General features: G+C 48.6%; 2 protein-coding genes across 2 annotated transcripts in view; one reads left to right on the top strand and one right to left on the bottom strand.

The window, feature by feature from the left end:
* LOC109277240 (low-density lipoprotein receptor-related protein 2-like) overlaps positions 1-1538 on the top strand; it is a 44161-nt gene extending 42623 nt beyond the window's left edge. Inside the window, exons 32-33 of the mRNA XM_019466793.2 lie at positions 553-661; positions 1377-1538. Of these exons, the coding sequence (XP_019322338.2) occupies positions 553-661; positions 1377-1403 (136 nt within the window). The 3' untranslated portion in view covers positions 1404-1538. The remainder of the gene's footprint in view (positions 1-552; positions 662-1376) is intronic.
* Positions 1539-9409: 7871 nt separating this feature from the next.
* Positions 9410-10479, bottom strand: CLDN23 (claudin 23). The gene has a single exon (XM_019466792.2). The coding sequence runs from the start codon at positions 10396-10398 to the stop codon at positions 9523-9525; it is 876 nt and encodes a 291-aa protein (XP_019322337.2). The 5' UTR covers positions 10399-10479; the 3' UTR covers positions 9410-9522.
* Between the last annotated feature and the right edge of the window lie 1932 nt (positions 10480-12411).

The raw sequence follows: 12411 nt of genomic DNA, 5'->3' as shown, positions 1-12411 counted from the left end.
TTCTACCACATTAATTGGCTTTTTTAAAAAAATGTTTACTTAAAAAAATTTTTTTAATGTTTATTTTTGAGAGAGATAGGGCATGAGTGGGGGAGGGTCAGAGAGAGAGGGAGACAGAATCTGAAGCAGGCTCCAGGCTCTGAGCCATCAGCACAGAGCCCAGTGCAGAGCCACAGGTTTTGAACCCACAAGCTGTGAGATCATGACCTGAGCCAAAGTTGGATGCTTAACCTACTGAGCTACCAGGTGCTCCATTAATCTGCTTTCTTAAGTCACCTATGTCTGATCTCTCATTTACCCCAATTACCTAGTTTCCCCCAGTTGAGAAGATGTATTATTTTGGAAATTAAGTGAATGCCTGGTAACAAATCATAATTGACTCAAGTATTGCCCATTCTAGATCATTTGATTCATTCAAAAGACAAAATAGAACATCATTTCCATAATGATAGCCTTTGTTTGATAGGGGATGAGTTGGCCCTTTCTAATCATAGCCCAATCCCAGCTTCAATCTCCAGGAACAACTCTGATGACTGTTTCTTTGATTTTTAGAAATAGTACAGCAGCATCAAGAAATCTGACCCACCATAATGAAAATGGCCAAGAAGAGGAAAATCTAATGAATAGTGAGACTTTTGTCAATGAAGCCTATGACGAGCAGGTATGCCTGGGAACTGTCTTTGGGGAAAACAGATTGTGGGGTACAGTGAAAGAAGGTCCCTTCTGAAAAATCCTAGCTGGGCAAAACTAGGCAGTGGTAAGTTTCAGAGCTTTTTGTAATTGGTGAATGATGCCATTATGTGTGTCAAATGGATGTCCAGTCCCTTGTTTATGTTTAGACTCTGTTCAATTTCTAGTTCAAACTGAAGTGAAATATGCATGAAATAGTAATCTAGATGTTCAGCTTTTGGTGAACTTCCACAAGGAGCTCAGTCATATGGTGGGGTGGGATGTCATTAGAGTTAGCTGGAGTTACCCCTACAATTTACATTCCTCTGTGAGCTGTGCTAACATCTTTGTTGTTTGACCACCTCTGTGTTTTGCTTTGTTTTAACATAGTGAGTATTGGGTGCCTGGCTGGCTCAGTCAGTAAAGCACGTGACTCCTAATCTCAAGGTCATGAGTTCAAGCCCCACATTGGGTATAGAACTTACTTTAAAATAATTAATTAAAAAATATATATATATATATTCAGGGACACCTGGATGGCTCAATCAGTGGGGCATATGACTCTTGATCTCGGGGATGTGAGTTTGAGTCCCATGTTGGGTGCAGAGATTACTTACAAATAAAATTTTAACCCCCCCTCCCCCCCAACCCCTGCCACAAAACTACTATAGTGGGTATTCTCTAACTTCAAGTCTCTTTTCCAACAGGAACTGTTAACTTTACAAACTGACTAACCTGATGAATACAGGAGCTGGAACATCTCAATAAAAATGGTTTATACATTGTATTGTGTGCTGTTTTAACATCTGCAACTTACTGTAACTGCATGTGCTAAAATGGTAATTTATTAAAATAACTGCTCTTTAAAATTGGGAGAGTTCATCTGGTTTTGTTAGTGGGTATTGGCAAACTCATCACCAGCAGGGGTGGACGTCAGTACAGGCCCCAAGTGATTTAGGTCGTGGCTTGTTCACAGAAACTATCTAATCCCCGCGTGCCTGGCCCCAGTTCTAGTCAGAGGTTCTGAATTTGAATCTTCTCTCTGTCACTAACTTTGAGGTGTAGTTAATTGCTCTGAACTGGTTTCTCAGTCTTGCAAATGGGAATGATCTCTCTCGAATCTTTACCTTTCAGGTAAAGGTCAAGTTTCTGCAGTGTAGCAAGTGTTCAAGTATTAGTTCTTTACCACTCTCTGATACCTACAAACTTAGCACTCGCTTTTGTTGAGAATTTATAAAAACCTTTAATGCTCTCATTTGACTCTTGAACAACACAGGTTTGAACTGCACTTATGTGTCCACTTAGGGTGCAGATTTTTCCAATAAGTACAATATTGTGAAGGTGTTTTCTCTTATGATATTCTTAGTAACTCTTTTTTCTAGCTTATTTTGTCAGGTTACAGCATATAAAACATACAATGTACAAAATATGTTAATTGACTGTTATGGGTAAGGCTTCTGGTCAACAAGAGGCTGTTAAGTCTTGAGGGAGCCCAGTTATATGTGGATTCTCTACTGCCGGGGGAGGGCACCCCAACCTCTGTTTGCTCAAGAATCAACCGTACAGGTGAATCTACTTCACAGATGTAGAAACTCGACCAGACGATTTGTCTAAGGCTTCCTGAAGTAAAGTGGGTGGACACTGTTCACAACACAGAGTTACAGGTGTGGACCAGGATGCATTTCAAACAGCTCTTGCCTGCCGGGGAAACATGTAGATGCTACTTAGATCCCAAAGTCCCTTTGACCGCTAATATTTCCGCTTGCCTTCGAGATGACATCTTCCTTCACACTTATGTAAGGAATCAAGGGCACTGTATCAGTGATGGGAGACGGGTAACTGCAGTATTGTCTAAAATTCAATAGCAACCTTGGGCAAATCACTGAATCATGAAACTGTTTCCCCAGTGATAACAAGGGGGTTAACAGAACCTATCTCAGGCCAATCAAACATCCCATGAAAATACAAAAATGCCTGCACACTAGAGACTGAGAACATGTTTAGTTTAGTTTCTTACAAAATGGGTTTGTATAGGCCACCAAGCATAAAGAGAAGTCCTGGGCTTCTTACTGTGAGTGTGGTACCTAAAACAGACTGTGCTTTGCAGTCAAGTATAAAAATTCCCAAGTACTTGACCAAATAAACAACCACTGTGGGCTCCGCCTTTCCTGATCCTGGGAGACGCACAGAGCAGCATTAAGTTGATCGGGTGCTTAGCTGGTATTTGGCAAAAACCATTTCAGCACCAAAGTGCCTGAGACCTCTCTCATCCACAGAGGGAATCTTAGATTTCTCTTGCTACCTCTCCCAAGAACCATCTCACTGCCAAGTTGGCCATTGGCAAGGCTCTGCCTCTCTGTGCAAAAGTGAGTAAAAATACCACACAAGAATCTGGCTTGAAACCATGCACGGATGACATGTGGCAGTATTAACACTTTGCCTGGACACACTTCAGCCGTCACCTTCACCTCCTGTGGACCTCGAGCCTCCATGGGACTTCCAAGGCTCGTGTTCTTGCCAGCTCCGTCTACTTCCTACTTCTGCAAGCTGTCCACTAGAGTGCAACTCCTGGCCGCACCTTCTAACCTGTGGGCCTCACGTCCAGGTTAGACCCCAGATAGGACCTCCGTTTCCTCTTCCTGGGGAAAAGGATTGCTGACAACAGCCAAATCTGTGTGTCCGTGGATGCACCCCTTCCCTCCACCTTCTGCCCTGGCTCAGTTATGTCTTTTCTCTTTGTTCCCCTATGAATGTGTGTCTCAGTATTATGCCACTTGAATCTAGTTCAACACATCCTGTTACGCTTTCCCTATAGTTAAGAGTTTACAAGACACATCTGAATGTCCTTTTCACCGGAAAGACTTAAGTATAAATGTTAAGTACCCATTCATAAGGTGAACAATTCCTAACCATCCCTATCCCCAGAATTGGGTTTAATTATATCAGTTTCATAATCTTACCTGTTTGGAGCAATGGCATATTAACTCTAAGAGCCACCTTTTGTGATGGTCTCTGTATTAGGTGTTAATTTCTTAATTTTTTCTCCACGTAAAGAGCTGGAGCAGTAAACCCCGTGGCAGATATAAAATTTGAATTTCCTTATAGGAATTCAACATCTATAATCCGTTGGGAGGTTTGGGTTCTCTTCTGGAGAGACCAAGGAGCTTTACCAAAGTTAACTGGTTCATGCTTTAGAGTCAAGGAGCCCTATGCAAAACTTGACCTTTTATGTTTATACCCAGCAGTTAAACACTGTATACTCTCTTTAGGAAATAAATAGGGGATCATTGATAATGGGAGGGATCCATCAAGTTCCTACTATTTTAACTGCTGAAAGCCTTCTGAAATTCAAGAGAAACCAAGAGCCAGAACATGGAGTTAGTTGCCATCAGGCAATTTACAGGCCAATGAGCTTCCTAAGCCTTCACTGTTTACTTATTTTTCTCCTCTTCACTGCACCTAACTCTTACCTTTCACTCTCAAGATACTAAATTTAGAAAGGCCCTCTGATCACATCGAATCCATTCTTCCCCGTTGTACAGACAAGAAAGCCAAAGTCCAGCAAGGGCAGGTCTTACGTTATTAGGAAGCATATGCCAGCCGCCCCCCCCCCACCCCCCAAATTCTAGTAAAACTGCGGGGACCCTCAGCCCTGTGATGAGTGGCAGCTCTTTGGGGGGCACTGGACGATTGGGAGCCAAGGTGGTTGGGGGAGAGCGGTGGTGGCCATGTTGAATGGCAGAGGTGCTCCTCACCAGTGAGCTGGCCTGCCCTGCCTGGCTCTGTGCCTGGACCTCACGCTGGTTTATGAATGTGACTGTGATGAGGGAGCATAAGACAAGCGGAGGGCCAAGCACAAGCTAGCACACCTGTCCCCCCGGTGGGTTATGTGGGATATTCCTCAGGGACCCCTGCCTGCCCAAGAACAAAGGAAAGGAAAGAAAGCCAATGGTTACCTGATAGAGATCATAGTCGTGCAGGATCTGAGTCTCCATCAGTTCACAAATATCTTAGTAAATTATAAGAAAAAGGCAATCTTATCCATAGCCTAATCTTCAGAAACCTACAGACTCAGCTTCCTGGAGCCCCAACATCACCCTCCCCTCCATAGTGATGGGGGGGAAAAAGGCAAGAAGGAACTGGAAGGTTAAGTTAAATTTCCTCATAACCTGCAGCCCATTGACAAATACTTGAGGGAAATACAGACTATACCATTTCTTAGGTCTTAATCATAATGCTTTGCTAGAGGGGAAAAAAAAAAAAAACTGACCTTAGCTTGACAATAGCAAGGCCTCCAGTAATGTGAGTCTTTAGCATATGGAGATCCCTCTAAGAAACTTCCTCTTGACTTTACCTCCCAACTCCATAGCATATAACCAGTCACTCTTCACAACCCCCATGCAGCTCTGTCACAGGCCCTGTCCCCGTGCTTTAATAAAATCACCTTTTTGCACCAAAGACATGTTCAAGAATTCTTTCTTGGCCATCAGCTCCAAACCCCACCGTTACCCCAAAACCCCCCAGCGGCGCCCGCCTCTGTGTCAGACGTGTTGGGCAGGCCGGTGGGACAAGAGTGCTGTAGAACTGTGTCTACCTCAAGGTTTAAGCCCTCCTCTCCACACACCAACACGGGAGAATAAACCCCCTAGTCAGCGCTGCCTCTCCCAGGCCCTACGCCCGCCCCCACTCCAAAATGCCTTGTCTGTATTTTCCTTGATTTGGACTAAAGCCCTTGTTTTCCTGTGTTCAGTCCTGTGTAATGGAGATTTACTGGAGGGGCTCATTTCACTGCTTGCAGTGTGGGGAGAGAGGAATGTGGGTGGAGGTCATTGGGAAGACTGGATGAGAATTGCACACAAGTTGTGTTTTTGTTTTTGTTTTTTCCTCCCTGGCCCCTCACACAAGCTTTTATTTGGAATAATGATGGCGAGATTGTGAGCAGGGGAGGAACAGAGAGGGAGACACAGAATCCAAAGCAGGCTCCAGGCTCTGAGCTGTCAGGACAGAGCCCAATACAGGGCTCAAACTCATGCACCGCAAGATAATGACCTGAGCTGAAGTGAGACGCTCAACCAACTGAGCCACCCAGGCGCCCCTAACTTAATAAATTGCTAACGGGCCCTGAACAAGTGTTAGTACCCATTCTGGGACTATAAAAATGCATAGAAACCACGCCCTTACCTTCAATTTAGAGGTGAAACAGGAAAGTACCCCAAGAAAACGGCACACTTGAACATGTGGATGATGTGTTCAAATAGGACACCTTGAAGCTGATGGGGGAGAGCAGCCATTTAGGGTGCGATGGGACAGGGGAAAACTATGAAAAAACACAGGCCTTGGCCAAGCCATGAATGGCATTTAAGCTAAGAGTGGATGACACATAAGGAACATCCTGAGGCTTTTAAAGACATGATTGACAGGTCTTCATTTTAAGAAGGTGGGACTGAAGATACGGGGGTAAGATCCAGAACCCTGGGGATGTGATGTGGCCCTGAGATTCGAATGTCTTTCTATGCCTGCTGCGTTGTGGGCTATCTATATACATCAAGAGAACAGGATGTTTCTCACCAGTTAGTCACAAACTGAATCGTATTCGATTCTGAACACATTCTGTGAGTGCAGAGCCCGACGCAGGGCTTGAGCTCACAAAACATGAGTTCTTGATTTGAGCTGAAACCAAGTGAGCCGCTTAACCGACGGAGCCCCCCAGGCGCCCCTTGATTTGGACAACGTTCTGTAAAAGACTGCGTTTGTTCCAGACTGTATTCCCTCCTAGAGAAGCGGTTAACCTGACAACAGGGAGAGGGCAGGATTTCCCAAGGCTTGCTCAAAGGTACCTCCTGCTTCTTCCTGTCCTTAGCAGATTGTTCTAGAGTGAGACAGAAGCAAACCACCCTGGTGCCTGGACTGCTGCACCATCACTGTTCTCTCGACCTGCAACGTTCCCCTCTCCCTTCTTTCCAGTCTCCGGTCAAGCCATCACCCCCTTCCTGGCTGCCTTTCCTAAAATCCCACTCTTTTTTTCCCCCAGCCCTTGGCTCTGGTCTGTTATTCACTGTCCTTGTACACAGCTCTCCTGCTAGAGTGTGTAAGTTCCACAAACGCAGAGCCTGGAACGGTGGTTTTCCAAAGTGTCCACAAAGGTGCTGACGAGATGACAGGCATCCCCAAACCTATCAGTTGGGCGATCTACGCAGTGGAGAGTGGTTTGCAAAGCATCGCTGACAGCCCTCCTACAGCCTCCACAAAGGCTCGACAGCTTGTGTGCTAAAACCTCACCCTTCCTTAGTGAGGGCATGCTCCCAGAAGAGCCTCACTGCAGAACAGGTAGAGCCGGAAGCCTGTTAACGCAGTATCTCCTCCACTTCCACGTGTTTCCCCGCCCTCCAGGCATAATTGGAGTAATCTTGAGAAGACTTCAGCCAGTAACTGGGGACACATACTTTGTATGTGATTGGGATTATTCAGAACAAGCTGTGTTGGTACATGGTGGTGGGGGAGGGGGAGGCTTGAGGCAGAGCAGCTGTGCTGTTCCCCATTAGTGTCTTCCCTGCGGGGAGATCGCCTGGCTAGTCCCTAGGAAGTTCAGGAGAAGTTCAGGCCCACAACAGCCACTCCTGAGGCTCCAGCCTGGTCCAGCGTCTTGTGTGTCAAAGCCATTGTCCGTTTATGCTGCTGTGGCACAGAATGACCCGTGTGTCTCCAAACAGATCCCAGCCTGATGCAGGAGTGCCTTTCCAGGCTTTCTTGAATATTTTTATAGCAAAAGCCAGTTTGCATTTTTAAAAGGAGTTTTGGTTTCATTTCTGTGCTAGGGCAAAAACGGAGCTCTAATTCTTGAAAACAAAGAATCACCAGAAGGGAACTGTTTTGAATATAAGCCACAGGAGAATAATTGGGCAGGGAGGAAAAGTGAAAACATACAAAACACTAGTTTTGTTTCTACTCAGGCTTCTCTAAGAAATATTTGGAATTATTATGCAGGCAGGATTCAGTGAATTCAATACTTGCTAGAAACCCAGTATCTTTATGTTTGTTGTCTGCTAGGTCCTGATTTCCCAGGCCCCTAATCCCTGCCTTTTGAGGTGTTAGCTGAGAAAGCAGTGTTGCCTTTTCTCCATCTGGGCCCCGTTCCCTGGAGCAAGTGCCCTAGCTCTCCTAGGGGGCAAGCTCTCAAAGGTCTGATTCTGTGCTGCCAGTTGGGAAGGACTGCAATTTGAGCCAGGCACAGTCCCAACGAAAGCCTTTGCAGCCCCAAGTGGGGGCCTCCCATCAGCTCTGGCACCTCCTGGGAGCTCCTTAGGAAATCAGTTCCAGGCCTCACTCCAGACCTACTCAATGAGAATTTGCATTTGAAGGAGGTCACCAAATGATACGCCTGCGCTTTAAGGTTTGGTCTCAAAAAACAGGTGATTCTGGTACAAAATGGCAAAGGAAGCAAATTTATATTATCCTTTCCACTGCTAATAAGCAGCAGGTGCCGTTTAGTTACTTACGGTACAGCTGTTACCAGTTCACTACTGAACTGAACATTCCTACCTCTGAATTGGATGCCAAGGGTAAGTTTTAAAGATGAGATTCGGCTCAGTAAAAGGCACCCTTAAATCAACAGCTTGAAATGAGAGCCGGCCCTGTTGGAGATTTAGTCTCCCTCATGGAACACTTAGCAGCCTACCTGTGATTTTAGGCACCGCTGTTACAAGAGGAAAAGATTTCTAGGCTCACTTTGTGTCGGAAACTGGTGCTTCTAGTTTTTTCAACAATAGACCTGGCTTTGCCCAGAAACCAGCCCAAACCTGAAAATAAAGCAATCAGGGATTTAGTGTGTGTGTGGGGGGGGGGGGGGGGGGGAGGGTTGGCTCCTTTTAGTAATCCTATGCTAAGAGGGGCAAAGATCTGAGTGCTAGATTTCAGAAACAGTGCTTAAGCAGCCAGGAAATTGTTAGCAATGAATGATTAAACTCCTAAAGGTTGTACTGGAGACAAAACAGCTTGAGGGAATATACTGAAACTCTTGTTTTCAGCTTTTATTCATAAATAAGAGATGTATGCCCATGTTCCTTAATCCGATGTGATTAACAGGTTCCACTTGGTACCAAATATTTAATTTATGGTCCTCTAAGTCCAGGATGAGGTAGCCAAGGAATAGAGCAATATAAGGTTAGTCTGTTCAATCCCACCTGGCTTCTAATACAGAAACTGCAGTGACCACCAAAAAAAAAAGTAATAAAGACAAATCCTACGCATACTTGAAGAAATGTGAGTTAAACAAGTTATTCCATGAAAGCCACAAAAACTGCCGGTATTTGCATGGCTCTACATTTATTTTAAGAGCTTCGTTCAAACATAGCCAGTATATTGGTCTCTTGAGAGTTTGCATAAGAATATATACAGCAAAAAAAAAAAAAAAAATTATATTGATGTAAGGTTCACTGGTATTTCCGGATACTGCTTCGAGGTGTTAAAACAGGGTTTTGGGGCCTCTGTTTGCTGATTTTGATGTTTTGTTATTGTCCCACGTCAACACGAGGCAAAAGCACCCTTGCTATATCTCCTTCAGCTTAAAGTATGAAAAACGCGTCACTCCATATGAGGACCCTGATCCCTCGGAGAGGAAGACTAAACTCTACAAAAAGAAAACCAAACAAACCCTGAACTAATTGTCCAAGGAGTCTAGTTTGGCCACAAGAAAGGAACATCACCCTCCAAACCGGTTACAGGAACGTGTCCGGGTTCAGACTCTGAGCCAGGTGTTTCCGGCTACAAGGTAACAGACAAGTTCAAGGCTGGACGTGGTGGAGCGAGTCCTCTGTCCGGGCAGAGCCTGGCCAGAGCAGGTAGGGGGGCCGCCGTCTACAGGTCGGAGTCGCAGGGCAGCGAGCCTTGGCAGCACCCGGTGCTGGGCAAGGAGGCATCGGGGGTGTCGGCCCTCTCCCCGCGGAGCACGTCCACCGGGTTGCTGTAGGCGCTGGGCCGAGGCCGCGGCATGGGGAAGCCGACCCTGGGCTTGCGGGCGGCGCCGAGGTCGGCGGGCCGCGGCAGGTGCTGGCCGTCGCTGTAGTACTTGATGGCGGGCGCGAGCGCGGGCTCGGGCCAGTCGACGTGCACGGTGCTGATGCTGCTGCGGCGCGGGCTGCCAGGGGGCGCCTTGCGGCAGCCGCGGCAGCGCTCCTCGCACCAGGGCGCGAAGCTGAGCGCCAGCGAGAAGCCGCCCAGCAGCAGCAGGCAGCTGCCCAGGTAGCCCAGCACCAGGCTGTAGCTGACGTGCACCGTGACCGGGCTGGCGTCGGCGGGCAGGACGGCGCGGTCCTCCAAGAAGTGGTTGTACCAGGAGACCGGGATGAGGCTGAGGAGGCCGGCGGCGAAGAGCACCACGCCCGAGAGGCCGGCCAGCGCGAAGCGCGGCCGCTCCTGCCAGCAGCGCACGCCGAGCGACGCCAGCAGCAGCCCCAGGGCCGTGGCGGCCAGCGACGTGACCATGAGTCCCCGCGCCACGAGCACGACCTCGGCCTCGAAGTAGCCCCACACGTCGGGCTGGCCGCACTGGCGCTCTTGGCTGGTCTGCTCGCGGCATATGTCCCACAGGCCCTGGTACAGCTCCAAGTCCACGGGCTGGTTGAGGAAGCCCTTCACCAGCCTCCAGCCGGGCGCCAGCGTGGCCGTCAGGTTGAGCAGTAGTCCGCAGGGCGCGAGCACCATGCCCAGCGTCATCACCACCGGCGTCCGCATCCCGGGGCCCGCACCTGCCTCCTTGGCCGCCCCTGCGCCCCCGGCTCCGGCCCCCGAAGTGAGCGCGGGCGCCCCGCTCCTTCCCGTGCACCCTTTGTCTCCGGCGCCGGACCGTCCCCACTCCGCGGCTCGCTTCTGCTTCCCTCCGCGCGTCCCGGCCGCTCCGGCCTCCCGTCCCCAATCGAAACCAGCTGGCGGGCGGGTCTGACCGAAACCGAGGGCCGAGGTGCGGACGCCCGGAGGCGGCCGCCGCGGCCAAGCAGGTCCCGGTGGGAGGGGCGGAGGGGGTGCGAGCGGGAGGCGGCGGGGAACCTCGCGCGCGGCCGGCTCCGGGCGGCGCCGACACCCCGCCCCGCAGTCTCCGGGGACGGAGCAAAGGTCGCCCCGCCCCTGCTCCTCGCGCGGCTCCGCGGCCCCGCCGGCCTAGCGCGGGGGAGGGAAGAGGCGGCGCCGCCCGGACGGCCCCACCAGGCTCGTTGGCCGTGCCGCTGCCCTCCTTCGCGGCCGATCTGGGTTCGCCAGAGTCTCTCCCGTTCCCGCCCGAGGGCCCTGCGCAGCCAGCCTCTCCCCGCTCCGCTCCCGGCGGGGTCCGGTGTCAGCTCCAAGTTTTGAGCCGTTGCCTTTCGGGCGCTCGAGGCCGAGTGGGCGGCGCCATCGCTCCCTGCCCTTCGGGAGATGCGCCGGCAGGTGCGCACGGAGGGTCCGGTCGAGTAGGGCGTCCGGGAAGGCGCTTCATTTGCTTAATAACACTTGTTCAGCGTGCTTCGTAAAAGCTTCATGCTTCGGCTTAAGTTTGACTCAAAAGAATCAAAGGGAGTGTTTTCCTGGGATGAGGGTTTCCAAAGGAGGAGGAGGAGGAGGATGATGATGATGATGATGATGATGATGATGTTGTTGTCGTTTTAGTCCCGTGGAAGATTTTGAAGAGACCAAACAAGGGAAGGGTGCTACTGGGTGTCCTGTCTAGCACACTTTTCAGTTGTATCTACCACAGGGTCCTAATGCAAATAAGTTTGTGTCAGTAGAACCTAAGTGATTATTGCCTAGTCGATAGTGACCAATTTGTAAATTCATGTTAGCTGTTTACCTGTCAATGTAACATACTTCTTCTCTTACTAATAATAAAGTAAACAACATCTTTGACACCTGTTCATTTTATATTTGTGTGAGAGTCATGATCTTATATTTTACTAAAAATTCTTAATATTTTTCTCAGTTCCCCTATTTCTTACAATGGAAGTGCACTACCTTTATACTTGGTTAAAATTAAAACCACATACTTCTAAAAATCAAAGTTAAGTGTTGATTTGAAACAATTTTGAGCATTCTAGAGTGGATAATACCAGGGAAAGGAATCACGTCTCATGTCTTAAAAATGTTTTTAGGGGCACCTGGATGGCTCTGTCGGTTAAGCAGCTGATGCTTGGGTTGGCTCAGGTCGTGATCTCCTGGTTCATGAGATTGAGCCCCGCGTCAGGCTCTGCACTGACAGCGAGGAGCCTGCGTGGGGTTCTCTCTCTCCCTCTCTCTTTGCTCCCCTCTGATCTCTCTCTCTCAAAATAAATAAACTTAAAGTATTTTTTAAGTTGTGGTAAAATACACATGGCATGGAATTTACCATCTTAACCATTTTTAAGTACACGGCCCATCGGCATTAAGCTCATTCAGACTGTTATGTTGCTCTCACCACCAACCATCTCTTGAACTTTTTCATCTTCCCACACTGAAACTCTACCCATCGGCCGAAAACTCCCCATCCCACCACTGGTCCTCAGGCTTCCAGCCCCGGCAACCACCATCCCACTTTCTGTCCCTGTGAATTTGAGTACGAGAGACACTTCATAGGAGTGAAATCATATAGTATTTATGATTGGCCCATTTCACTTAGGATAATGTCCTTACGATTCATCCATGTCGTAGCGCGTACCAGAATTTCCTTCCTTTGTGTGGCTAAATAGTATTGCACGGTATCCATATGCCCCATTTGGTTTATCCATTCATCCTTTGATGCAC

This window comes from Panthera pardus, unplaced genomic scaffold, assembly GCF_024362965.1.
Source record: "Panthera pardus isolate Hobbes unplaced genomic scaffold, ASM2436296v1 HiC_scaffold_13, whole genome shotgun sequence".
Classification (NCBI taxonomy): domain Eukaryota; kingdom Metazoa; phylum Chordata; class Mammalia; order Carnivora; family Felidae; genus Panthera; species Panthera pardus.
Note: the sequence above shows the minus strand (reverse complement) of the source record. Positions and strands in the feature narration are given on the sequence as shown.